Source organism: Neofelis nebulosa, chromosome 13, assembly GCF_028018385.1.
Source record: "Neofelis nebulosa isolate mNeoNeb1 chromosome 13, mNeoNeb1.pri, whole genome shotgun sequence".
Classification (NCBI taxonomy): domain Eukaryota; kingdom Metazoa; phylum Chordata; class Mammalia; order Carnivora; family Felidae; genus Neofelis; species Neofelis nebulosa.
In genome coordinates, this window is record NC_080794.1 from 10798480 (window position 1) to 10825427 (window position 26948).

At 40.3% G+C, this 26948-nt stretch overlaps 1 protein-coding gene across 1 annotated transcript; it reads left to right on the forward strand.

The window, feature by feature from the left end:
* Window positions 1-26736, forward strand: LOC131493684 (zinc finger protein 25-like). Its single transcript, XM_058698331.1, has 5 exons — window positions 1-1766; window positions 19874-20000; window positions 20287-20382; window positions 22996-23059; window positions 23509-26736. The coding sequence occupies exons 1-5, from the start codon at window positions 1752-1754 to the stop codon at window positions 24560-24562; spliced, it is 1356 nt and encodes a 451-aa protein (XP_058554314.1). The 5' UTR covers window positions 1-1751; the 3' UTR covers window positions 24563-26736.
* The last annotated feature ends 212 nt before the right edge of the window (window positions 26737-26948 follow it).

A 26948-nucleotide genomic window follows, 5' to 3' on the forward strand; every position in this document is an offset into this window, starting at 1 on the left:
TGTCAGCCCGGGGGACCTGCGCGCGTCCGGTGCCCGCCACTTAACTGGGCAGGATGACCTGGGTACGACTCGGACATTCATCTGTATAATAACCACACTTACTACTGGGGTTGTTTGCTGTATTAAATAGGGCCGTATATATAAAGTTTGATAAGGACTCAATAAAGGTGAGCTGCTTTTATTATTCCCGAGGTATGCTGTTCTTTTCATTCTTGGCTCATTTAATCATAATCATCATGACCATCCTTTGAATCGGCATTAACCACCTCCATTTTAATAGACAGGGGTACGAAAGGTCGGAAATTGATTGGTTTACTCAGCATTAGCGGTGACGGGGGTGGGTAAATTCGTTTTATTTACTCTTTGGTTCCTGCTGTTTCCTACAGCCTTGGGCTGTATTTAGTACAATAATTGCCCCTAAACATAACTGTGGAGAGTAATGGACCTAACCTAGTGTTCAATTAACAAAAATTCTTGAGGTTTCCTCAGAACCCTTGTGTCAAAATGATAATTAAGGCCCTTCCCTCATTCTCCAACCTATTTGAATTCTCAGAGGACTGTTACATATGTAAATTGAGCCCTGAATCTTACGTGTTACTGGAGAAGCTGGGAATCCTCTCCAAGCCGGAGACTACTTTCTAGAGGGGGAATGGGACACACTTTGTTAAAAAGACAAAAACTGGAATTTCATCCTTGCTCCGTGTTATTAAGGTGCTATCATAATGCCTCTGGCTGGTGTATCTGGGCTTATTATTAGGCATTTTGTAAGCATCAGGCCATCGGGAAGAGCTTTCTGCTCTCCCAGCATTATGGCATCTAGTTACCTTTTGCTTACCTACATCAAGGGCCTGTTCTGGGATTTATGGTGTCAAATTGTTATTTTAGAAGTTAGATTTGTGTCCCTGTCGTAATTCTTCGAGGCCTAATTAAATTTTACCCTCGGCCCAGCCCAGGCTTGGAGGGGACAGTGAACTCCAGGGTACTGTCGGGATTTGTGGCACTGAGTGAAAATTTACAGAATCAAAATGGTACGTGAAAGTTTCAAAATTAGATCTAATTCCTCCTCAACGTTAAATATAAGACCACTGAAACGAAGTCACTAGGTTTGTTGATGCCAGAGACTAGCACGGCACCAAAGTCTTCAGGTCCACTGCACCATGCTTAAGTCAAAACTGGTGTCTTAGAGAAGTGATTTTTGAGAAACTGCAATTTAGGGAGAAGAGACATGTTAATTTTTGAGAGCTCTGAAGACTTTCTAACGTCGTGGGGTTTATAATGTTAATAGGAACAATTGTTATGTAACAAACACTTCTTTATCAGTGCTTTTCAACATCATTTATAATGCCAGCATAGGGATCCACACTTTGGACATGTGTTATACATTTTGCCTAACTTGCTCTTATTGGATGCTTAAGTTTTCAATTCTTTTGTATTATTTAGTAAATGGGTACATAATTTGCAAAACAGCTAGTAGGAAAGAAATGTTTAGATTCACTCAAAAATTTCCCAGATTCATCGAGGTTGTATCAGAGTCACCAATGGACAGGTGGGTATTCCTTTATTATGCCCCTTTCTATTCCTTCTCATGGCTCAAAGGGATATTTTCCTAGGGGGTTATGTTTGACTAAAATGTATGGAAATTTCTCACAGGTGATTCCTGAGCGGCAAGATAAGGTCTCTTAAGACTTCTGTCTTCCACCTTTCCCTGTTCTGGCTTCATAGTTTCTATCCTTTCCCAAGAGCAGCAGAAAATGAACAAGTATCAGGTGAGTCATTTATTTAGCCCTGTGTGTGTGTGTGTGTGTGTGTGTATTTTCAGTGAGTTTTATGAAAAAGAGCCCATATATTAAACTAGAAAAGTGGAAATAGTTAAAAATCACCTTCAGGGAAAATACTGTTTGAATAACACAGCAGTTCCAGAATGCAGACCCCTGGCTTCCCCAAGACCTTTTCAAAGGAGTGTATCAGGTCAGAACCTAATACTAAGATGCAAATTGCCTTTTACACTGATGGTGTAAAAGCAGTGGTGAATAGATTGCTGTTGGACATGAATGAGACAATGATAGCAGGTGACTGTATTCAACAGTGTACTCAACAGTAAAAAATTCACCTTCACTTAAGGACAGCCTTGATAAAACAGTAAAAGTAACTAATTTTATTACATTTTGACCCCCGAATACACATCTTTTTTTTTTTTTTTTTAATATTCATTTTGGAAAGAGAGAGACCGTGCAAGTGGGGGAGGGGCAGATACAGAGGAAGACACAGAATCCAAACGAAGAAGGCTCCAGGCTCTGAGCTGTCAGCACAGGGCCCAATGTGGGGCTCGAACTCATGAACTGTGAGATCCTGACCTGAGCCAAAGTCGGACACCCAACTGAGCCACCCAGGCGCCCCCCAAACACACCCCTTTTTACTATTCAGTATGACCAAATGGGAAGTGCATATACAGTTCTTTTTGCTGCATACTGAGGAATGATGGTTGGTCATTTAGGAAAAGCACTTGTGCAACTGATTTGTGAGCTCTGCTAGACACCTTTTTTGCTTGAAAGAGCAACTGTCAGACAAACTATAGTTATTCGGAGAAGTATTTACCATTTTCCCAAAAATGGCTGAAGTGAGCCTGTCACTTCAAGGAAAATGACTCTTGGTATTTATTGCCAATGTTAAAAGTTGAGGTTTCAAGTGAAACTTAGAATTTTGGAAAACTTGTATCCTCTGCTGTGAAGCGGACAACTTCTAATATATAAGATTTTTCTGAGGAGATTGGTGGGGATACGAATAAATGTGATATATTTTCTATATGTGTCAGCATTTGAGTGATATTCCTCGTGTATGTGCTCAGAGGTAAACAAGCAGTTACAAGGACAGCATGATACAGAGAAGTGAGGAACAGGGGATAAGTTGATTGGGGAACACCGCTCTAAAAAGTAATATTTGAGGGGCGCCTGGGTGGCTCAGTCGGTTAAGCGTCCGACTTCGGCTCAGGTCATGATCTCACGGTTCGGGAGTTCGAGCCCCGCGTCGGGCTCTGTGCCGAAAGCTCAGAGCTGGAGCCTGCTTCAGATTCTGTGTCTCCCTCTCTCTCTGCCCTTCCCCTGTTCATGCTCTGTCTCTCTCTGTCTCAAAAATAAATAAACATTAAAAAAAAATTTTTTTAAGTAATATTTGAGAAATGTCCTAAATTAAATAAGGGAACCAAGTAGAATTCTAGGGGAAGAACATTCTAGATAGGAAGAACAATAAATACAAGCACCTTGAGGCATGTTCCAGAAACAGTATTCAACACATTGAAGCTAGAGGCAACCTAGGGAAGAATGACCTAGAGGTAAAATCAAAGACGTAGAAGGGGCTAGAATATGTAGGACCTTGTGGGCTGGAGAAACATTGAATTTCAATTTTATTTATTTATTTATTTATTTATTTATTTATTTATTTATTTATAAGTCGTTCAAAACAATGTGCATAATGTATATGTAAAATTTAGGGAATATTTTTTTTTTTTAATTTTTTTTTTTCCAACGTTTTTTATTTATTTTTGGGACAGAGAGAGACAGAGCATGAACGGGGGAGGGGCAGAGAGAGAGGGAGACACAGAATTGGAAACAGGCTCCAGGCTCCGAGCCATCGGCCCAGAGCCTGATGCGGGGCTCGAACTCACGGACCGCGAGATCGTGACCTGGCTGAAGTCGGACGCTTAACCGACTGCGCCACCCAGGCGCCCCAAATTTAGGGAATATTAATGAAACACAGTTGTATCCCCTATCTGGCTTAAGAAATGACTATTACCAGGATCTTGGAAGCCCCTGTGTGCCCCACCTTAATCTCCTCTCACCATTCATTACCCAGAGAAAAATGAATGCTGAGTTCTGTGGTAACCATATCTTTAATTCCCAGCCCTTTGGTAAGCACTTGACATAGTCAGTCTTACATAACTCTCACAGCCCACCTTCTGACATGGTATTTCTACTGTATCATAAATTTTTTGAACAGACATTATCTTTTTTTTTTTTTAAGCTGAAATTTTTTTAAGCTTATTTATTTTGAGAGAGATAGAGACAGCATGAGCAGGGGAGTGGCAGAGAGAGAGGGAGAGAGGGAGAATCCCAAGCAGGCCCCCAGCTTCAGTGTGGAGCCTGATGCGGGGCTTGAACCCATGAACCGTGCGGTTATGACCTGAGCCAAAACCAAGAGTTGGCCACTTAACTGACTGAACCACCCAGGTGCCCCAAACATTTTACAGCCAGTTATTACACAGGGCTTGTTGGTATTGGATTCTTTTTTTTTAAGTTTGTTATGTATTCTGAGACAGAGTGAGCAAGCTAGGGAGGGGCAGGGAGAGAGAGAGAGAGAAAGACAGAGAACCCCACTGTCAGCGTGGAACCTGATGCGGGGCTTGAACTCACAAACTGTGAAATCATGACCTGAGCCAAAGTCAGATGCTCAACCGACTAAGCCACCCAGGCACCCCCGCTATGTAGACATTATCTGTTATTAACTAAAAATCGTAGCTTTTGGGCATGATAGTGGGAGAAAGAGGCTTTGGAAAGAGGGAGAAATAATGTAGGAGGAAGCTCAAAAAAACAAAACAAAACCAAACTTACCTACTCTACAGTTCTGCTTCAGTCAGTTTTGAATGTATATCTATGTGCCATTCTCCTGATCCAGAATTCACTCGACGGTGCTACAGTGTTTCCCCTGTGTTAGGCTCTGTAACTAATTGCTGAGTTGAACGGTCAGTTTGGGACAGCACAAAGGACTAGCGAGCCTTTTTGTTTTTTGAAGTAACTTTGAGTACAGTCATCACGACCAACTCTTAGAAAAGTTCATTTTCTGCAGATACTGTATTTTTTTATTTGTTCATAGCCATTTTGGTCAAATTAGATCTTTTTTATCCCTAAAGTTGTGTTGGCATAAAGGTCTTCTCTTTGAAAACATCCTTTATAATTACTGTTTTTTTTAAAAAAAAATTTAATGTTTATTTAAACATTTGAGAGAGAGAGGGACAGAGCCATGAGCAGGGAAGGGGCAGAGATTGGGAGACACAGAATCTGAAGCAGGCTCCAGGCTCTGAGCTGTTAACACAGAGCCCGACATGGAGCTCAAATTCACAAACTGAGATCATGACCTGAGCTGAAGTCAGCCGCTTAACTGACTGAGCCACCCAAGTGCCCTTGTAATTATTGTTTTTATTCTGCTTCTTTCCTTGTTTTAGTGAGGATCTGCTGGTAGAAAATTCTCACTTTGGTTTTTCTGAAATATAAATGAACTTTATCACTGTGTATACAACTCTTGGTTGGAAGTTCTTCTGTTTTAAAACATTGAAAGCATTCACTATATTATACTATTGAAAACTCACCTTTTAATTTGTCAGACATCTAAAGTAAATTTGTGTGTTTTGGACTAGCTATTTTTCAGATCTTATTCTAGTACGTTTGTGTGTGGATTTGTCATTATCCTGATGAGATTTGTTGTACTTCCTGTAGGTTGAGCGTTTTGAGTATTATTGACTTTTAAGCTCTACTTTTGTGTTATTTTGTTTATTGCTTAGCCTGGCGACTACAGTATGCGCCATTAACTTATCACCTATGTCTTCAAGTAATATTTATTCATGAACAACATAGTAACTTTCTTCAGCATAATTCAATTTACATCCTCCCACCCGTGTGGTCCTTGTCTTATATCTCACTTTTACATACAGTTTTAACCCCAAATATTTGTTATTTTTACTTTAAACGGTATTGACTTTTTTAAGTAACTTGAGTATGCATGTGTGTATGCACATAAAATACTGCTTTATGTTTATACAAGTATCTGTATATACAGGTATCTGTATTCCTTCCTACAGGTCTGGGATTGTCTCTGATGTCTTTTCCCTTCAGCCGAAGCAGCCTGTTTTATCATTTCATGTAGTGCAGGAGTGACGGCGACAAATTCACTTCATTTGTCTTTCTGATAATGTCTTTATTTCACCTTGGTTTTTTGAAGGATATTTTTTTGCCAAATATAGACCTCTATGCTGAGCATTTTATTCATTTCTGCATTTATAGGATGGCTTTGTCTTCTGTTTCTGAGATGTCAGTCTCATTGTTATTCATCTGAACATAATGTGTCTTTTTCCTCCACTTGTGCTTAAGATTTTCAGTTTTATCTTGGGGCGCCTGGGTGGCTCATTCGGTTTAGTGTCCAGCTCTTGGTTTGGGTCAGGTCATGAGCTCACAGTTCATGAGTTCGAGCCCTGCATCAGGCTCTGTGCTGACAGCAGGGAGCCTGCTTGGGATTCTCTCTCTCTTCCCTCTCTCTCTGGCCCTCCCCCACTTGTACTCTTTCTCCCTCTTTCTCTCAAAATAAATAAATAAACTTAAAAAACAAAAGAGATTTTCCATTTTATCCTTAGTTTTTGACAGTTAGACTGTGATGTGCTTAGATACAGTTTGTTTTGTTTTATCCCTCTGGGATGATAAAGATTTATGGTTTGTTCCTTTTATCATTTCAGGAAATTCTTGAACACTTTCAGTTATTTTCTTTGCCCCATTCTATTTCTTCCTAAGATCTAAGATTGCAGTTACACAAATGTTAGACACCATGTACATATTGTCCTGAATATCTTCAAATGCTATATTTAGTTTGGAGGCTATTTTAGTTTTTTAGTTTGAATATTTCTGTTGAACAGAGTTTTTTTCAAGTTCATAGTTTCCTTCTGTTTTATTAATTCTCTTCATTTCATAAGCCCACAGAATCCACTTTTGATACTGTATCTTTTAATTCTAAAAATTCCTGGGTTTTTGTTTTTTCTGCTATGACTCCCCATTTTTTCATTTCCAGTCTGTTTTTTCATGAAGTCATTTAACATTTTATTGTAATTACTTTGAAGTCCTTATCTGCTAATCCCAACGTCTAGGTTGTGTCTGCTTCAGTAGGCTTCTTTGTTTTTAAGTCTGTTTACTGATTTTGAGAGAGAATGTGTGCATGTGTGTGAGCTGGGGAGGGGCAGAGAGAGAAGGAGAAAGAAAGAATCCCAAGCAGGCCCCACACTGTCCATGCAGAGCCTGATATGGAGCTTGATCCCATTAACCTTGAGATCATGACCTGAATGGACGCCTAACCAACTGACCCATCCAGGCGCCCCTAGGCTTCTTTTTTTAGTATGTATCAAAATTTTCTACTTTTTTGCATGTCCCCTAATTCTGTATTATGTGCTAGACATTTTATAAAGGGACAGTAGAGGTCAAAGTAAATAATAGCTCCAGAAAAAGGCACATCCCTTCATCAGTCTGGTTGCTAAACTGATCTAAGATATACTTGAGCTGACCCTGGACGTTAGGGTCAGTTCACCACTGGCTTCAGGTGATTTAAGGGCAGGATGCAGGCTTTCTCTTCAGCACAGCTTGGGATCTGAGCGCCACCAGGTCTCCAGTGATCTGCTGTGCAGCCTAGCCACCAGCTAGGCTACTGAGGAGTAACTGAGAAGTTCTGCAGAGCCTTCCCCAACTGAGACCTCTCGTCCTGCCCGTCGTCTCTGCCCCCAGCCATTGGAGGGTTGACACCACGTACTCAGTAGAGGCCTCGGGGGAAAACTGGTGGCTGTTTGTACTTCAGAGCATCCGTGTCTGTTATGGATCTTCCTATTTGGTTCCAGAAACTGCTTCCCCAACTTATTATATGTGCTGCTGAAACATTCCCTGGTTCTCCAACTCAAAATAAATTGATCACCTTGAGACACTTGGGAAGTAAAAGTGCTGCAGACACTAGGCTTCTGTTTTGAATATGAAACCAGATAGTGTCAAATGGCAGGTTGGCGTTCACTTGCTTTGTGACTAAAGCTCTTAGCGATTCTAATACATCACAGAAGCCCGCAAGCAAACATGAACATTTTGCGAAAAGTTGGCCTGGCTCTCTCTGTCCCCTACTAGCCCCCAAAACTGAAAGAAGTTGTGGTTTTCTTTTCTCTTCTGAGTTTTTTTCCTTTGTTCATCTTTGGATTGTTGGTTCTCTTCGAGGTTTTAGAAAACTTGTAATTTTCTAGGTTAGGGGCTTGTTCTCATGGTTATAGTGAGATCAGCTTCTCTTTTCCTTTTCTACATTCTATTCAGAACTAGCTTCTTATCCTTATTCCTGAGATGCCAGCTCTAAGATATTTTCTCTCCTGCTTTTTTTCCCTGCTTATGAAATTTGAAAATGCCCTGAGAATACGAATTAAAGGCATAGGACTCATTCCAATCAATTTCTTTTTTTCTGGGATTTTGATCCCTCTAAGTCTGGTGTGTATGCCAACGTTTGATACTTTCATAGTTTTTTTAGTGCGTTTTGTGGGTATTGGCTTTTGCTTTTATTAATTGTAGCAAAATACACATAAAATTTACTATTTTAACCATTTTTGATTGCATAGTTCAGTAACATCAAGTACATTCACATCATGGTACAACCATCACCACCATCCATCTCTGAAACTTTTTTCATCTTGCAAAACTAAAACTCTACCTATTAAACAGTAACTCCCCTCCCCCTTCCCCTAGAAACCACCAATCTACTCACCTATGAACTTGACTGTTCTAGGCATTTCATAGAAGTAGAATCATACAGTATTTGCCCCTTTTAACTGGCATATTTCATTCAGCATAGTGTCATCACTGTATCATGTGACAGGATTTCCTTCGTGTTAAAGACTTTAAAATGATATTCATCTGTTTGTATTTACACTTAGTTTATGCATTCATCTCTTCTTTTTTTTTTGCTATTGATGTTTTATTAAAAATCAAGATTCTATAACTTTTAATGAGTTAATGAGTTCCATCCTTACTTTTGCATCCACTTCTGATATTCTCAGCCGACTTCTGTGATGGAGCTGCTTCTCTACTTTTAAAAATATTTTATTTTCTTAATGTGTCTTTATTTTTGAGAGAGAGCATGAGGAGAGGAGGGGCAGAGAGACACAGAATCAGAAGCAGGCTCGAGGCTCTGAGCTGTCAGCACAGAGCCCAACGCACGCTCAAACTCACAGACCGTGAGATCATGGCCTGAGCCAAGGTCAGATGCTTAACAGACCCAGGCACCTGCCTCTTCTCTACTTTTAGCTGTGGAGTTTGTTCTGCTCGTCTTGGTTGTTTGCTGAGTTATTCACGGTGATGTGTTACCTGCTTGTATCCATGGGATGGAGCGAGCTTAGGGTCCTCCTACTCCACCATTTTCTCAGCTTCTCTGTTACGCGTTTGTCTTCGTGCACACTGGGACATCTGCCCCTTGTGGCTATTGTGAATAATGCTGCTATGAATACTTGTGTACAAGTATCTGTTTGAGTCCCTGCTCCGAGTTCTTTTGGACATATAACCAGGAGTGGAATTACTGGATCATATGGTAATTATAGGCTTAGGTTTTTGAGGAATCGACACATATCCTCTGTAGTAGTTGCACAATTTCACATTCCCACCAGCAATGGACAGGGGTTCCAGTTTCTCGATATCCTTGTGAATACTTGGTATCTTCTGCGGTGTAAAGTCGTTTTTGTTTTGTGCTGTCTTCTTATCTTCCTTATTTAACTTAACAGCAAAATCCATTCTTTTTGGGTATACATTTTAGTGAGTTTTGACACATGCATAAAGGCACAGTCATCACCACAGTGAAGATACCGAACGGTTTCATCATCTCAAAACTTTCTTGGTCCCTCCCACCGCCACTAATTCCTGGCAATCACCAGTTTATTCTTTATCCCTATAATTTTGCCTTTTCTTGTTATGTCATATAAATTGAGCCCAATGGTATGTAGTTTTTTAAGACTACCAACTGGCATTTAGCATAATGCATGAGATTTAATCATGTTCCAAGTATCAACAACTCATCCTTTTTCATTGCTAGAGACTATGGATTTGTATGTATGTACCCCATTCATTAATCTGTTCACCAGCTGACAAACATTTGGGTTTCTGGCAGTTATGAAAGGAGCTGTTACAAATATCTGTGTTTAGATTTTTGTGCTTAGATTTCGTATGTTTAGATTTTCATGTATCTTGGGTAGGTACCTAGGCAAGTGCTTGCTTGGTCATGTTGTAAGTATTTGATTAACTTCATAAGAAACTGCCAAACCGTTTCCAGAGTAGCCGTACTGTTTTGTATTCCCACCACAATGTGCAGAGCTCTGCTCACTTCACATTTTGTCCGCGTTTGGTATTGTCAGTTTCTTTTTTTTTTTTTTTTCCCAAGAAAAAAAGGGATGCTGATGGGGATGTAGTGGTATGCCATCATGGTTTTAATTTGCATTTTTCCTAATGACTAATATACTGGAAATGTTTTAATGTGCTTATTTGCCATCTATATGTCTTCTCTGCCCGAATCTTTTAAATTAGGTTATTTTCTTACTGAATTTTGAGTTCTTTATATGATCAAAGCCTTTTGAGAGTGCTCTGTGATTTTCAAATATTTGCTTGCTTTCTGTGCCTACTCTTTCCACTCAACTATATCTTTCACAGAGCAAATTTTTCTGACTTCCAGATTTTCTTTCTAAATTTTTTGTGGTGTTGTCTCTAAAGAGTTTTTGCTTAGCTCAGGGTCACGAAGACTTTTTCCTATCTTCTAAAAATGCTGTAGTTTTACACTTTGCATTTAGGTTTATAATTCATCTTGAGTTGATTTTTGTGTATAAAGTATAAGCTATTGGCTGAGGTTCATTTTTTGTATATGGATGCTCATTTATTCTAGCTCCCATTTATTGAAAAGCAAATGTATATACACTACCTTAATATATACTAGCTTGACATATATATATATTTAAATGATTACGGATGTGTATACACGAGTTCATACACATATATTTTCTAACTCTGTGAAGTGCCTGTAAACAGTGACGACAGTCTAGTAGCAACGATCATACTTGGTTCACAGGTGTTGATTTCTAACTACCATCCTCCAATGAAAGGGAACTAGAATAACATGGAGAAATGTTTGATTTGAGGGATGAGGTAATAGAAATTTAAAATAAGCCCATATAATTTTGTAGTGTCACAACGTATGTGCTCAGAAAGATGAGGACGTGTCAAGTGGACATGGAGCCAGCCTGAAAGACCTTCTCGTAGGCACAGCTGGAACAATTGAGCAACAAAATAACACACTACTGGCTTCTTTTTTTATTTTTAATTTTTTTAATATTTGTTTATTTTTGACACAGAGAGAGAGAGAGAGAGAGAGAGAGACAGAGCATGAGTGGGGGAGGGGCAGAGAGAGAGGGACACAGAATCCGAAGCGGGCTCCAAGCCCTGAGCCGTCAGCACACAGAGCCCGACACGGGGCTCAGACTCACGAACCACGAGATCATGACCTGAGCCGAAGTCGGACACTCAACTTACTGAGCCACCCAGGTGCCCCACACACTATTAGATTCTAACGCGAAACATTAAATCTTTGAAGCCATAGTGATATAAATGAATGACTGAACAAATAAGTAAGCAGGGAGAAGAGGATATTCTTTGTGAAAAATTACAATATATGTAGATAGTGCCAACTTCTACAGGTGGGGCCTACTCCCTCTTTGAGTATGTGCTGGTCTTAGTAAATTTCTTTTAAAGAATACAGTGTAAAAAAGAAAAAGCTACTCTACAGTGGAGAAAACTGGCAAAAACTACCTTAACGAAGTAATCTAGGTTATCATCACCAGTGGTATTATGTACCCACACTGATATATACTTTTATACTTTATACACTTTTCAGTTTTATTTATTTAGAGAGGGTATGCGCACACACGTGAGCGGGAGAGACGGAGAGAGGGAGGAGAGAATCCGGAGCAGATGCCCCCATACTGATATATTATGATGAGGACTCTTTGTTATTCTCCCTCAAAACCTATAATCTTCAGCTTAACCAGCATAAACCCTAATTTAAATTCTTCTGCATTTTGACATCTATTCTGGGTGTATTCCTTCATTTCCCTTAATTTCTCTAAGACTGTCTTATTTTTTTGTGTTTAATTTTTTCTAGTGTACCATTTTGATTTACTCATTTCCTTTTATTTTTCTGTTACTTTTAAAAGTTATCTTCATATTCTGGTTTCTCTTCAGATCGTATAAATCTTTCGCCTTTTAAAAGTTATCTTCTGGGGCGCCTGGGTGGCGCAGTCGGTTAAGCGTCCGACTTCAGCCAGGTCACGATCTCGCGGTCCGTGAGTTCGAGCCCCGCGTCGGGCTCTGGGCTGACGGCTCGGAGCCTGGAGCCTGTTTCCGATTCTGTGTCTCCCTCTCTCTCTGCCCCTCCCCCGTTCATGCTCTGCCTCTCTCTGTCCCAAAAATAAATAAAAAACGTTGAAAAAAAAAAAAATTAAAAAAAAAAAAAAAAGTTATCTTCTAGTGGTTACCCTGACAATTACAATTAATATCCCTAATTCCTAACAATTTGAAGTGATACAAATCTAGCTTCACTTGCGTAACAGCAACTGCTGAAACAGCTCATTCTTCCCCCTTCATTTTGTTAGTGTCACATATATTCATATTTTGTGTGCCCACTGACCTAGATTTACAGCTAACTATCTTATTCATTTGACTTTAAACCATATAGCACATAAAGAGGAGTTATAATAAAAAATACAATAGGGGCGCCTGGGTGGCTTAGTCCATAAGCGTGATTTGTGAGTTCTAGCCCTGTGTCGGGCTCTGTGCTAACAGCTCAGAGCCTGGAGCCTGCTTCATATTCTGTGTCTTCCTCTCTCAGATCTGTCTCACTCTCTCAAAAATAAACAAACATTAAAAATATATACAATAATATAGGCTAATAAATAAATAAATAAATAAATGCCTATAAATAGGCTTATATTTTTCTACGGTCACCTTTACCTGTGTTCTTCATGTGGCCTTGAATTACTGTCTAATGTCTTTTCATTTCAAGCTGAAGAACTCCCTTTGACATTTCCTGTAGGGCAAGTCTGCTAGTCCCTGAGCCTTTATCTTCAAATACCTTTTATTTCTCCTGCACTACTGAAGGACAGTGTTGCTAGAATTCTTGTTTGGCAGTCTTTTTCTTCCAGGAATTTAATGCATCACAGTGCCTCTGGTCTCCAAGTTTCTGTTGAGGATTTAATCATAGTGAGGATCTTGCTGCTTTTAAAAGACTTTTTGTCTCTGGTTTTGACAATTTGATTATAATGTATATTGGTATGGAGCTCTTTGAGTTTTCCTTTTTGGAGTTCACTGTGCTTCCTGTGTGTACACAGTTATGTCTAGCATCAAATATGGGAAATTTCTGGCCATTATTTCTTCAAATATTATGTCTCTTTTCCTGCCTCTTCTCCTCTGGGACTCCCAGTTTGCTTCTGTTGGTATGATTAATGGTGCTCTCACAGGTCCCGTTAGGCTCTGTTCATCTTTCTTCATTCTTTGTTTCCTTCTCCTCAGACTGATTCATTTCAAATGTGTTCAGTCTTACAGATTTTTCTGCCTGCTCAAATCTGTTTTGATGTGTTGTATTGAATTTTATATTCCAGTTACTGTACCTTTGAATTTCATAATTTCTTTTTGGTTTCTTTTTATAACTTGTATCTTTTTGATATTATTTGTTCATACATTGTTCTCCTAGTTTCTTTCAGTTCTTTGTCAATGGTTTCCTGTAGCCCTTTGAGCATGTTTAAGAGAGTTGATTTAAATTGTTTGTCTAGTAAATCCAATATTTGCATTATCTGAGGGATGATTCCTGTCAATTTCCTTTTCTTTCCCCCTGTGAATGGGCCTACTTGTTTATGCCTTTACCTTTTGGTTAGAAGCTTTGTAATATGAATAAACATTATAATGTGCTTAACTCTGGAAAGCAGGTTGTCCCCCTCCCCACGGTTTGCTTTTGCTGCTCGCTGAAGGCTGGACTTGTTCATTTGTCTACTCTCCAATTTTTCAAAGGCTATGTTTCTTGTCAAGTGTGGTCGTTGCCATTTCTGTTCCATTATCTCAGTGGTCAGCTGGTGATGTGACAGAGATTTCCTTAAACTTCTGGAACCAAGAAGAAAAATCAAATACTCGTTATTTACATATTGGCTCTAAACTGGGGCACTCCTTCTCCATTTAACCATGCTGTCTATCTACCCTTTTGCCTTACCCTCCACCTCTTTTGGAGAGCCCTAAAATTAGCCAGAGATGGATGTCAGCCTAGTGTCCTCTCAAGTGTTTTCTGAGCCTGTGTCCAGCCCTGGGCATGCACATTGCTCTCTGGAGTCCCTGGTTTATGCACTGTAGTCTGTGCAGGCCCTTTTTCTCCCTACTGTCTTCCTCCTCAGCTTCCACCTTCCCGGGCATCTGGAGTTGTCTCTGCTTTTCCCACCACCGTGCCACAGACCGTACATGTCATGACATAGTTTTCATTGAGTCTGGCCCAGGATGCCATTCCAGACCTAGAAGGGCAAAAGGCAGGCAAGCCTCTGCACTCACCCACCAGGAAACCACTAGACAGATCAATACTCTTAGCAGTTTTTGAACACAAAATCTGTATTGTCTCACCCTGTCAATCTGCACCAGGAACACAGGCACTGTCCCTACTGCCCTTGTTACACTGGAGAGGGGGTTGGTAGGTGGGCAAGCAGAAATACCAGTGCTTTCTTCATGGCTAGCATCCTCTTTCTTAAGTACCTCACTAGTTGCTCTAAGCTTTTCATTAGTTTTTAGAATTAGATTCTAGAGTTCTGAAAAAGTTGATTTTGTCAGTTTTTGCCAGCTTAATGGTTGCCTCAGTTGGAGGGAACAATTTTTGAAGCTCTCTACCATCACTCACATCGAATGGTTTTTAACTGCAAGAGCAATTTACTGAATAGATACATAGGACTATTCAGCTCTAGGTATTTCTAAGTGAGATTTAATATTTTCTTTCCAGGAATTGGTCCATTCCATCGAAGTTGTCAAATTTATAAACTTAGAATTGTTCACAGTATTCTTTATTATTATTTTAACATTTGCAAGGCCTATAGGAATTGTCACCCTTTTCATTTCTGATATTGTTAACTTGTTTTGTTTTCTTCATCATTCTGGATATAATTTTATCAATTTTCTTGATCATTCAGAGAACTTTTTGTTTTCCAGTACCACTAAACAAAAGTGCTCAAATATTATTTACAAATATTTGGCACTTTCCCACATAATTTTGTTACTGATTTCTAAGTTTAAATCAGCTGTGGTCAGAGAATTTATTTTATATGATTTCAGTTATTTTCAGATTTGTCTTCTGGTCAGAAAATGATCTTGTCAGTATTCCATGAAAAGATGTGAGCACGTTGTTAACATACTAATCAGTATCTAGAAAGGACAGTGTGATTGTTTAGTATGCACAATAGTCTATTCCTTTTCATGGTCTCTGAATGCAATCCATTTTAACTCCCCACAGCTTCCTATTATGGCTATACCAGAAATAAGTTCTTAGTGATCTCATATCTGTTAGCTGTCATTTCTGGCTTACCACGTGCTTTTCCTTCTTGTTTCCTTTTCAGTGTATCCAAGTACTTTGGAGAATACTTGCATAGTTTGTATGCTTTTAGTATCCTTATGTTTACAAAAACATCTGTTTTTAAAAAGTCTGAGAGAGTGTGAGTGAGCATGAGCAGGGGGAGGGTAAAGAGAGAGAGGGAGAGGAGAATCCCAAGCAGGTTCCATACAAAGCTACATACATAGATGCATAGGAGCCCCAAGATACAGGGCTGACTCACAAACCATGAGATCATGACCTGAGGCAAAATCAACAGTCAGAAGCTTAACCGACCTAGCCACCAGGTGCCCAAGAAGACATCTTTTTTAAAATTTATTCTTGATTGAAAATCTGGCAAGGCATGGGATTTTAGATTCAAAACGTTTTCATTAGATCTTTGTGGGTGTTCCTTCTTTGTCTGGCAGCATTTGGTTCCGCATATGAAAAGTCACATGTCCATTTTATTATCTTAGATATTCTCTTAATTGCTGAAGTGATATTGCTATAAGAAAACAGTACTTGTAAGTATTTCATCATAGGTGTTGCCTTGTAAAGCAAAACAAAACAAAAACAAAAACCCTTTTGTATTATAAAGGAATACAATGTGTATAACACCATTTTGTGTTTCTCTTTCTGGCTGTTTTGTTCCCACACTTAGAGCCAGTGTCTTCCTCTGCTTTATGTGGTCAGTTCATTTCACCAGTTCTTGCCTTCAACTGAATGCTCTTTAAAAAGGGGGTAAGGACAAGGAATCCTAGAAGCTTGACTCTGATCAGTTTCCCTGCCAAATCCATTGTTCTGTCCTTATCAAACTCCAGGCCTTTGTTTTCCCAAGCTGTTAGGATGTGCATCCAAAAGCTGGTTTCTCTGAAGAATTTTAAGTCTTCCCAAAATTTCTCCAATCATCGTGCTTAATGATTACAGCTTTCACTCCCTTGCTGTGCTCTTACCCAATTACTCTACCTTGGATGTTTACATTTGGCTTCACAGTAGAACTGCCCATTTGTTGTGAATCTCCCTGTCTTTGGTTTCTGAGCACTCTCCTCCTGGCCTGCTCTTCTATTTAGAGAAGTTCCGTCAGGCTTCGGTCTTGGCCTAGTTTCTCCTACCATCATCTTGAAAATTCCTATTTCCACAGATTTTTTTTTTTTCTTTTTTCTTTGGACTCTTCCAGAACCCTGCTTAAATATATATGACAATATTATTTGTGGAAATTCACTTACATATGTATCTGCCAAAATGGACAGTTCCAGCTGTATGTTCAACAGTCACTTCACAGTGTGAACAAAATTCAACTCATTGCCTCTTTCTGCCCAACTGATTCTTTTTCTCATTTTCCCAATTTCTTTTATAGAATAATGTTAGCTGGCAAAATACAAACATCTCCACACACCACAACCTGATCCTGCTATATAGCTAGGAGGCAGGACACTTCAGTTTATGTATAAGTTGGGAGATCACTGTCAAGAGCAGAAGCAGCTGGGAGCTCCCCCCAGAGCAGGAAGTCAGGAGGGGGTTGATGAAAGACAAAGGACGGTAAGGTCACAGTTGTAAAGGAACAGAAGATCAAGTGGACTCTGCCACAAGCAGAGGCGCTCACCCTGATTGGGGAAAGATGGGGGGAAAGTCTGGAATCGTGGGGTCCAAGTACTGGCACCGGGATTAAAAACGAAGGGACTCAGAATGTGCGTGGGAACATCAGCAACTCAGAGGAAAAGAAATAGAATTCCTGTGTGCCCGTACTGAAAGCACGTAAGAAAACAAGCAGCTGAAATCAGGTGCCCTAAAAAAAAAAAAAAAAAAACAGTACAGAATCTAAAGATACCTCCCCCAGTAGTGCTTTCTTCAAGAATGTGAACATATGGGGCTCCTGGGTGGCTCAGTCGGTTGGGCATCCGACTTCCGCTCAGGTCATGATCTCCCTGTCTGTGAGTTCGAGCCCCGCGTTGGGCTCTGTGCTGACAGCTCAGAGCCTGGAGCCTGCTTCTCATTCTGTGTCTCCCCCTTTCTCTGCCCCTCCCCAGCTTGTGCTCTCTCTCAAAAATAAACATTAAAAAAAATGTGAACATACTATGCCAATAGAGACACCCCTCCCCAACATAAAATAAGCTCTTCATTTGATCATGAACCAAAAATATTACTCAACATGTATACAATGCTAATACAAGAAAAAGTGGAATGTGTGAATTGACATTTTTTGAGCTGATGTCAATACTCCTCCCCCAAACACACACAAAGTAGAGGAGAGTACAGCCTTTCAATATTACGTGTTTCAGACAGGAAAGAACCTGAACCCCAGAGATTAAAGCCTGAGAACAGAAATGGAAAAACAAGTAGATATAAAATGCAAGCAAATTAACTCAGGAAAGAAATGGTAGAACAGCACATCATCTCAGAATAGAAGATTAAATTTCAGGGCACCTTGGGGAGAAGATGAATGAACGCCTGATAAATGATACACAGGAGAAATGGAAAAGAGACCCCAGGGAGTGGGAGGGGGAAGAATTAACTGGAAGAGGAAGACAGGGTAACAGAAGTAGAAGCTGAAGTAGGATCCGTCAATAACAAAATCTAAAACGAATATTCAATCAGAGGAAACTTTCCCTAAAGAAAAGGAAAACTGAATTACATACTGAAAAGACTCTCTGTGCCAGAGAGAACTGACCCAGAATGGTAAACACCAAGAGAGAGTCTAGTAAAACTATTAGACCTAAAAGCAGAGGGGAAAAAAAGAGTCCTCTAGGCCACAAAGAAAAAGTCTACATCTCTTGGCAAGGAAAGAAAATAAAATTGACATAACTCTTTTCTTTTTGAACGGACATAATTCTTATTAGCAACTTATATGTAAAAGAATAGAATGGTGTTTTCAGGAAAGAAATGTGAAGCAAGAATTTATAGCCAATGAAGAAGTTCCTCAGATTTTCACATTTCAGATTTTATGAAATATAAGCAATGACTGGAAGAAATTTCATAGCCCTAAACAGTCCTGTCAATAAAAATGAGAGAATGAAAATAATTAGCATTATAGTTCTAGCCATTATCAAACTATAGAAGTACTATGGGACATAACCTCCCCCTTCTCTCAATAATTAATTTCCAAGGAAGTTATTTTTTTACCCACTGCTGCTACTTTATTATTTTTTTCATGTTTATTTTTGAAAGAGAAAGAGTGTGAGCAGGGGAGGGGCAGAGAAGAGAGGGAGACATAGAATCTGAAGCAGGCTCAGGCTCTGAACTGACAGCACAGAGCCGGATGCAGGGCTTGAACCCACCAGCCGTGAGATCACGACCTGAGCCGAAGTCCGACGCTTAACCGACAGCCACCCAGGTGCCCCCACTGCTGCTACTTTAAATGTTTATTGCTCACGTATGCCTCTTAATTTTGTAACACTCCATATTTCTGATGTGCCCTTGCCTCTTCTTTAGTGTTTTTTTAACTTCGAAAAAGCACGAGTGGAGGAGGGGCAGAGAGAGAGAGAGAGAGAATCCCAAGCAGGCCTACGCGGGGCAGGGCTCGATCTCACAAACCAGAAGATGATCTGAGCCGAAATCTAGAGTTGGTCACTTAACCGACTGAGGCGCCTGGGTGCCCCGTTAGTGTTTTCTTCTAAGCTACCGGTCTACTCCTGTGGCTCTCCTGATACCCACATGTATCACATCGGTAGCTCCGTTATCCATACTCGCATCTACAAAGTGAAGGGGTGAACACCCCAAAAACATGTAAGACAGTCCACATAGTATAAAATACTAGAATTAGTTTTTTAATCATAAATAGAAATAAAACTTGCCAACTTTTAATAAACAGATTATTACAAATATAAATTAATAAGCAGGTACCAATTTAGTGGGTATGCAAAATACATTTTAATGGTCCAGAGACACATTCAGAATTATTCCATATTCTGTCACCTGGACCAGACTGTATTACCTTCTAACTGATCTTTGTCCAACACCCTATTCTCGTATCAGACTGTCTTCTTTGTAATTTTCCTCAACTTGCCATTTTTCATGCATCCATCCATGTCTTTGTCAATTCTGTCTTCTTTGCTCCCAAAGTTTCCATTAGTCAGCTTAACCTAGAAAATCTAACTTGATAATACAAAATTCAAGTAACCACTCCCTCTTGTGACCATTTTATATCTCGTACATGTTTCTGTCAGAGCACCTGCCATCTGTACCGCATTTGAGTATTTACGTCTGTGCCTCCTTGTCAGACTGTGTGTTCCTTCACAGCAGGAACAGTTGCTTTCATTCATCTGTGTATCTCCTGGCAGGATTCCAGGCGTGGAGCCGTAGCTCAGCAAATAGAGTGAGCAGATATTTTATCTATGTACAGAGTAGCAATGTATCCAGCTTTCTAGAGTAAACCTGATGGCACATGAAGAGCTAGTTCACAAGTGGTTTTCTCCTGGTACTCCACTCTGAATACTTCAGTTTCAACCAAAATATGTTGTTACAGGGACCTGTAACATTCAAGGATGTTATTGTGGAATTCACCCGGGAGGAGTGGCAGTTACTGGACGCTGCTCAGAGGACCCTGTACAAGGAAGTGATGCGGGAGAACTATGGTCACCTAGTCTCAGTGGGTGAGGAAAACTTCCCCAAATGGAACTGCCAGTAGTTCGCATTTCCTTCCCCAGTTGCTGCAACACGTGAGGTCCCTGTAGGGCTGCGCCATATTGGCTTTGTTTCAGGGGTCAAGTGTGATGAGGCCGTTTCGGGCACCAGAAAGAATGTGTGTCCCCACCCTCGCCAGTGAAAGAATCTAAATTTGCCGAGCCAAAGTAGGACTTGAGTGTTCTCAAACTGTACTTCCTTATCCTTCACAGGCCCTAAATCCCAAGTAAACCGTGTTTTCTTCTCCATTCATAGGTTACTGTGTGAATAAGCCAAATGCAGTCTTCAAGCTGAAGCAAGGAAAAGAACCGTGGATACTGGAGGTGGAATTTCCACGTCGGAACTACCCAGGTGAGTGAGAAATTAGAACCCCTGTCGCTAGTGCCTTCTGAAATATGTTTCAGGAATCTCTTTTTTAAATGCCCTATACATCTGGGAATGACTGAGGACACTTGGTCTGCATATGCAAGCAACATAAATCGCACCTCCAGTTGTCATTCTTTCCACATAAATTCGTCCTTTGCCAGACTTTGTAAAATAGATTTACTTTTCTTTCCTATATACAAAACTAATTCCTGCCTAACCTTGTCTTAGATGTTTGTCTTTTTTTCTGGAATTCCCATTATTCCAGTACCTGGGAATTAAGTGGGAATTCTAGAACACTATAATCTTAAAGTATTAAATCTTAACAATTCTTTTTTTTTTTTAAGTTTATTTATTATTTGAGAGAGAGACAGAGAGCGCGTGTACACATCAGCAAGGGAGGGGCAGAGAGGAGGAGAGAGAAATCTAAGCAGGCCCCGCGCTGTCTGCACAGAGCCCAATGTGGGGCTCAATGTCACAAACTGTGATATCATGACCTGAGCTGAAATTAAGAGTTAGATGCTTGGGGCGCCTGGGTGGCGCAGTCGGTTAAGCGTCCGACTTCAGCCAGGTCACGATCTCGCGGTCCGTGAGTTCGAGCCCCGCGTCGGGCTCTGGGCTGATGGCTCGGAGCCTGGAGCCTGTTTCCGATTCTGTGTCTCCCTCTCTCTCTGCCCCTCCCCCGTTCATGCTCTGTCTCTCTCTGTCCCAAAAATAAAAAATTAAAAAAAAAAAATTAAAAAAAAAAGAGTTAGATGCTTAACCAACGGAACCACCCAGGCACCCCTAAAGTGTTAGATCTTAAATCTGACCATAAATTTTTCTTCGAATGCCATTTCCCTCCTTTTATTAACAATGAAATGTGCCTCAGTTATTTTCAGCACCAGTTTATTAACTTCCTATTCTCTCTTTAAACTCTGAAATTAGGTTATAAGTCATTATGCCTTTCATCAGTTATATTATTTCAGAGTTGATACTTCCTTTTAGATAGTGTTTGTCTTTCACACAGGTACTGATTGTCCCTCCTAAAATCTGCACCTTATTTGGAGTGTTATAACACTAAGATAAAAAAACAAAAACAGGAAAACCACTAAGATGATCTCACTCTGCTCCTTAAATGCTTTTCCTGTACTTGTGAGCTTCTGCGTTGCCAGGACTAGGAACAATGCCTGGTATTTCTTAGTTGTTCACTAGATGTTTGTGGAAATATTCAATCTGAACTCACAAGAGACAGACCCTTTCCTCTGCTCTGTGCCCTTCACAGTCACTCCTGCAAGGGCTCATCCTTTCTTAAGACCAAAGACACACAGGCTCTTGTTTCCTGTGCATCTCACTTAACCCTGCACATGTCCCCGTCACGTTAACTTCTTACATCTTCCCCGCAAAGGCCATGAAATTCCTACCCCAAGCCCCTGCTCTTTATCTTTCGCTTCCTTTCAGGCCTTTAAAGAGGAGTAAGTCTTGGGGCGCCTGGGTGGCTCAGTCGGTTGGGCAGCTGACTTCGGCTCAGGTCATGATCTTGCGGTTTGTGAGTTCGAGCCCCACGTCGGGCTCTGTGCTGACAGTTCAGAGCCTGGAGCCTGTTTCAGATTCTGTGTCTCCCTCTCTCTGACCCTCCCCTGTTCATGCTCTGTCTCTCCCTGTCTCAAAAATAAATAAACGTTAAAAAATAAAAGAATAAAAAAAATAAAGAGGAGTAAATCTAAAGGTCAGTAAAGGTTTCAGGATCATGTTGAATAATTAATCCTTAAAGATCATGTAGTAAATTGAAGCAGAAATGTCGAAACTAAGACAGGAAAGCAGTGGAAGACTGGCATTGGGTCGTGGTAACGCTGCTTTGGAGATGCAGTATTTTTTGGTGGTCAGGCTTGAAAACGTCTGTGCTACAAATGGAAACTCATCCTGTTGTACAATGGCTTGCACACTGCTGTTTAATCATCTTTCCTTTGGGATGTATGTGTTCCTGGATCTTCCGTCCCGGTGAAAATTACACCAGTGAGACGGAGAGAGCCCGGAGTGTGGAACTGTTCCTCCACACATGTTGTGATGTAGTCACTGTAGGGACTAGACTAGGCATCTAGACTGTCGTGTGTGGGTACAGAGGAAATAAAGTAGAAGTTTGTAGTCACTAATGAACAGTAAATTAAATTCTGGCTGACAAAGGCTTAGCTTTGCATCCAGTTTCATCTTTCCCCAATATTTCCAGTGGACACAGTCGTCTACTAATTTTTCTTGTCACCCTACCTACTGTTCATTGTCTGTAATGGGCTTACCGCATTCTGAGTCCCAGATTCTTGTGCACCACTCTGAATGTCTTTTGTTCTCTGCTCCCCATTCTTTTTCTTTTTCCTTAACTTTTTTCTCCAGGTTTTTAAAATGTTTGTAAAGTGTCAGAGTACTTGGGTTTATAATGACATTTCTTCCCTTGTCTGCTCCAACCGTCTTTAGTGTTTATATTTTTTCTAAACCAAAGGCATAGAGGAAATTTGCATATAAGAATTCCTTTATTTGGGGAGATTGGCCTGAAGCCTAAGAATCAGCCCTACAACCATAATAATATGTTAAGATTTAAATGGTATTAAATTTTGAATTCCTTTGTAGAAGACCTTTGGAAGATTCATGACTTAGGAGCAAGATCCCAGGGAAGCCAAGCTGAAAATTCAAGGCAAGTTCAAGATTTTGATTTTAAGATGAAAAGACTTGTAAAAAAAAAAGTGTTGATGGGAGTACTGGAAGTGGGAAGGCACTAGTTCATACTAAACGTGAGAAAACTAAAACACTGGAGTGAATTCCAAAGAATTCACTTTCCAAATGGGAAAGCCCTCTTCCCCAGTGGAGATCTTCTGTAGGACCAGGAGACTCGAACTTTGAAGCAGTCTTTCATTTCTTCAATTGCACAGGAAGGGAGGCTTTGTTACCCAAAGCAGATCTCAGGCAATTAAGAGACTGCATACAATGCAAAGGAAGGTTCCTGCTACTTAACGTAAACCACAGTGTGTGTCAGAACATTCATAGTAGAGAAACCATGAATCGAATCAGTATGGGAACATCTCTAGAAATGGGTTCTCAGCTAGAGTACCTTATGTATTACTGACTTTGGGAATTTCTCTCTAGGAATGGAGAACTCACAAAACACCAGCAAACTCCTGCCAGAGAGAAAATCTATAAATGTAGTGAATGTGGAAAGTCCTTCTGCCAGAAGTCTATCCTCCTAATACATCAGCATATTCACTCAAAGGACAAACCCAGGGAATGTGGGACATCGGTCCCTAGGAATGGAGACCTCACAAGACAACAGAAAGGTCAAGCCAGAGAGAAAACCTATGAATGTAAAGAATGTACGAAAACCTTCTACCACCTGTCCTCTCTTAGTAGACACTTGAGAACTCATGCAGGGGAGAAACCCTACGAATGCAATCAGTGTGAGAAATCCTTCTACCAGAAGCCACACCTTGTGGAACATCAGAAAACACACACAGGAGAGAAACCCTATGAGTGTAACGAGTGTGGGAAGTTCTTCTATGTTAAGGCATACCTCATGGTACATCAGAAAACACACACGGGGGAGAAGCCGTATGAATGTAAGGAATGTAGGAAATCCTTTTCCCAGAAATCACACCTCACGGTACATCAGAGGACACACACAGGGGAGAAACCCTATAAATGTAAGGAATGTGGGAAATTCTTTTCTAGAAATTCACACCTCAAAACTCATCAGAGAACTCACACAGGAGAGAAACCCTATGAATGTAAGGAGTGTGGGAAGTGTTTCTACCAGAAGTCAGCTCTCACAGTGCACCAGCGAACTCACACAGGGGAGAAGCCCTTTGAATGTAATAAATGTGGGAAAAACTTTTACTATAAATCAGACCTCACTAAACACCAGAGAAAACACACAGGGGAGAAGCCTTATGAATGTCAAGAATGCGGTAAATCCTTCTCTGTGAATTCAGTCCTCAGATTACATCAAAGGACTCACACAGGAGAGAAACCCTATGAATGTAAGGAGTGTGGGAAATCCTTCTCTCAGAAGTCACATTTTATCATACATCAGAGGAAACACACAGGGGAGAAACCCTATGAATGTCAGGAGTGTAGGAAAACTTTTATCCAGAAATCAAAACTCACTGCCCATCAGAAGACACACACAGAGGAAAAAAGCTTATAAACAGTATGAATAGGGAACTTTTTTCTGAGTTCATCCTTCAGAATAATCAGATAATTCACACAAGACCAAAAAACTTAGGAATATCATCTATATGGGAAAGTTTTAGTCACAAGAGTTTTTCTTGACAGGAAATACACAAAAATTCTTTGAATCTAGAAGGAAGAAATTTTTACCATATGTTAGACTTTAGTGTCAGACACCCTACAAATTGTAAAGCATGAGAGAGACCATTCTTTTAGAAGTCACGGTATACTGTACAACACAGAAATCACATGAAAGAAGAACAAATAAAAAAAACGAAGGTCAGGAACTTTCTGGTCAGGGCAGCCATCACTAGATATCCCAAAGCTCACGTGAATGAGAGCCTCCGATCCGTGTCCATCCTGAGCTTCAGAAATACTTTACAACAGGTGGACTCCGAACGCTCAAAGGGGTGACTAGACGTCGAAACAGATCCAGAAGCCCTTCTTGAGAAGTGACGTCTCTGTGACCTTCAGATGAGCGATGCCAGGATAGAACCATCGCAGACATCTCAAATACGTCAGTTTCCTGACAAAAACTCAGTATCTGTATTGGGTGAGAGTGACAGTTACGCCAGAAGTCATGTTGCAGCGACTGGATTGTGAGGGTTGGGTTATTTTTTTCTTTGAAGAAACCTGCAAATGTCTAGATAGATAGATAGATAGATGAAGCTTTTTAAAAAGCACAAACACATTGAGAAACCAGGTGACATCCTTGAACTCACGTGAAAAGTCCTTGAGTGGAGCTGATGTGTGTCCGCGTGCTGCTAGGCCGATCACAGATGTCTGTGCATGCACGGATCCCATCCATAAGTGTACACAGGAAAATCCGTAACCTCAGCTCCGCAGCTCTCACGTGCGTGAGGAGATCCCACGTCAACCCTCAGCATCGACTCCTGTTGTTCCAGTGTATATTTTAAGTGTACTGTTCTTTTAAAATTTAATGCATCTCTATTTCCTGGCATTTTTAAGTGAATTCAGATGTTCCTGAACTGATCCTTCGGAAAGAAGCTAAAAGTCTTTTTGTAAAATTCTCCAGCTGTCTCGTGGTCAGCCAAATTTTGCATTAGGGACACATTTATTCCTAAGAAAAGACTGAGTTTATTTTTGAAAACAGTCTGTATGATAAACAGTGCTGTGTGAAGAAGTAGTGTGTGTCCTACTGTTGATGTTTTAGGAGGGTGCAGAGGTATCTGCAGGAGAATTCTGTGTGAGGAAGGATGTTCTTCACACAACATGGCAGTGGTTAAGAGTGTGGACTCTGGACTCCCACTGCCAAGGCTCAGATCCCATGGGGCATGCCACTTACCCTCTCTGTGCCTCGGTTTCCTTTTCTATAAGAGAAGTGAGAATGTTAGCATTGCTTGGAGGTATGAGTTAATATTTTTAAAGCACTTAGGATAGCGTCTGAGACACAAGAAAAGCGTAAGTTGGCTACGACTATCATTATAATTGTATTTCTTGAATGATGCTGGAAAACAAAAAGGTTGGCTCCCAGCATTCATCACTCACTTTCTTGCTGTAGTGCCTTGCTTTGGCTTGGTTGTGCATTTTCCTACGAATGGTTCAGATACTCACGTGTGACCCGCTGCCTGTCTTTGTAGCCTTACAAGCCAACAGTGGTTTTACGTTTCTAAATGGTTGAAAAAAAAAAAAAAAAAAAGAATATTTTGTGACATGTGCCGATTATATTCAGATTTGTGTCCATAAATAAAGTTTTACTGGAACACTAATTAATAAAACAGAGACCGATGTCTCTGTTCTGCCTGAGGCTGCCTTCAGCACTATAAGAACAGAGTTGAGTAGTTGTGACGGGAGACCATATGGCTCACAGAGCCTAAGACAGTTACTGTCTGGCACTTTACAAAGTCAAGTTTTTCTGTTACTTAGGACTGAAGACATCACAATCAATGTATACAGTGTACTTCTATATATGCTACATGTTCCAGGAGTGATGCACACAGCAGTTTGTGGGTGGGTGGTTTTTGTGGTGTATTTATTTTGTACATTGTATTTATATGTTAAAAGCCTAAGCATTAGAATTTTTTTTCAAATAAATGTGTTTTACTTGTTGAACTATCATAAAATGCAAACATCTTCTGATGGAATGTAGCACTACACGTATGAAATAAACATTGTCTGAATTAAACAGAATTGTTAATTTGTCCCTACTTAAAATATTCCTTTACTTTATTACAAGTCTATGGCCTGCTTTCCCTGTATCATTTTATAATTTTCTCACTGTCCCATGAGAAAGTACCATCTTTATGTCACACTTGACGTGATTTAGTAACAACAAAACCCTTACAATACCCAACCCAATCCCACCAGGTACGTTACCAGTAATCTGCATTACTAGTATCACC

Coding starts and splice junctions, on each gene's coding strand:
- LOC131493684 (XM_058698331.1), top strand. Junction 20,001..20,286: donor TGGTCACCTAGTCTCAGTGG/GTGAGGAAAACT, acceptor CTCCATTCATAG/GTTACTGTGTGAATAAGCCA. Junction 20,383..22,995: donor TCCACGTCGGAACTACCCAG/GTGAGTGAGAAA, acceptor ATTCCTTTGTAG/AAGACCTTTGGAAGATTCAT.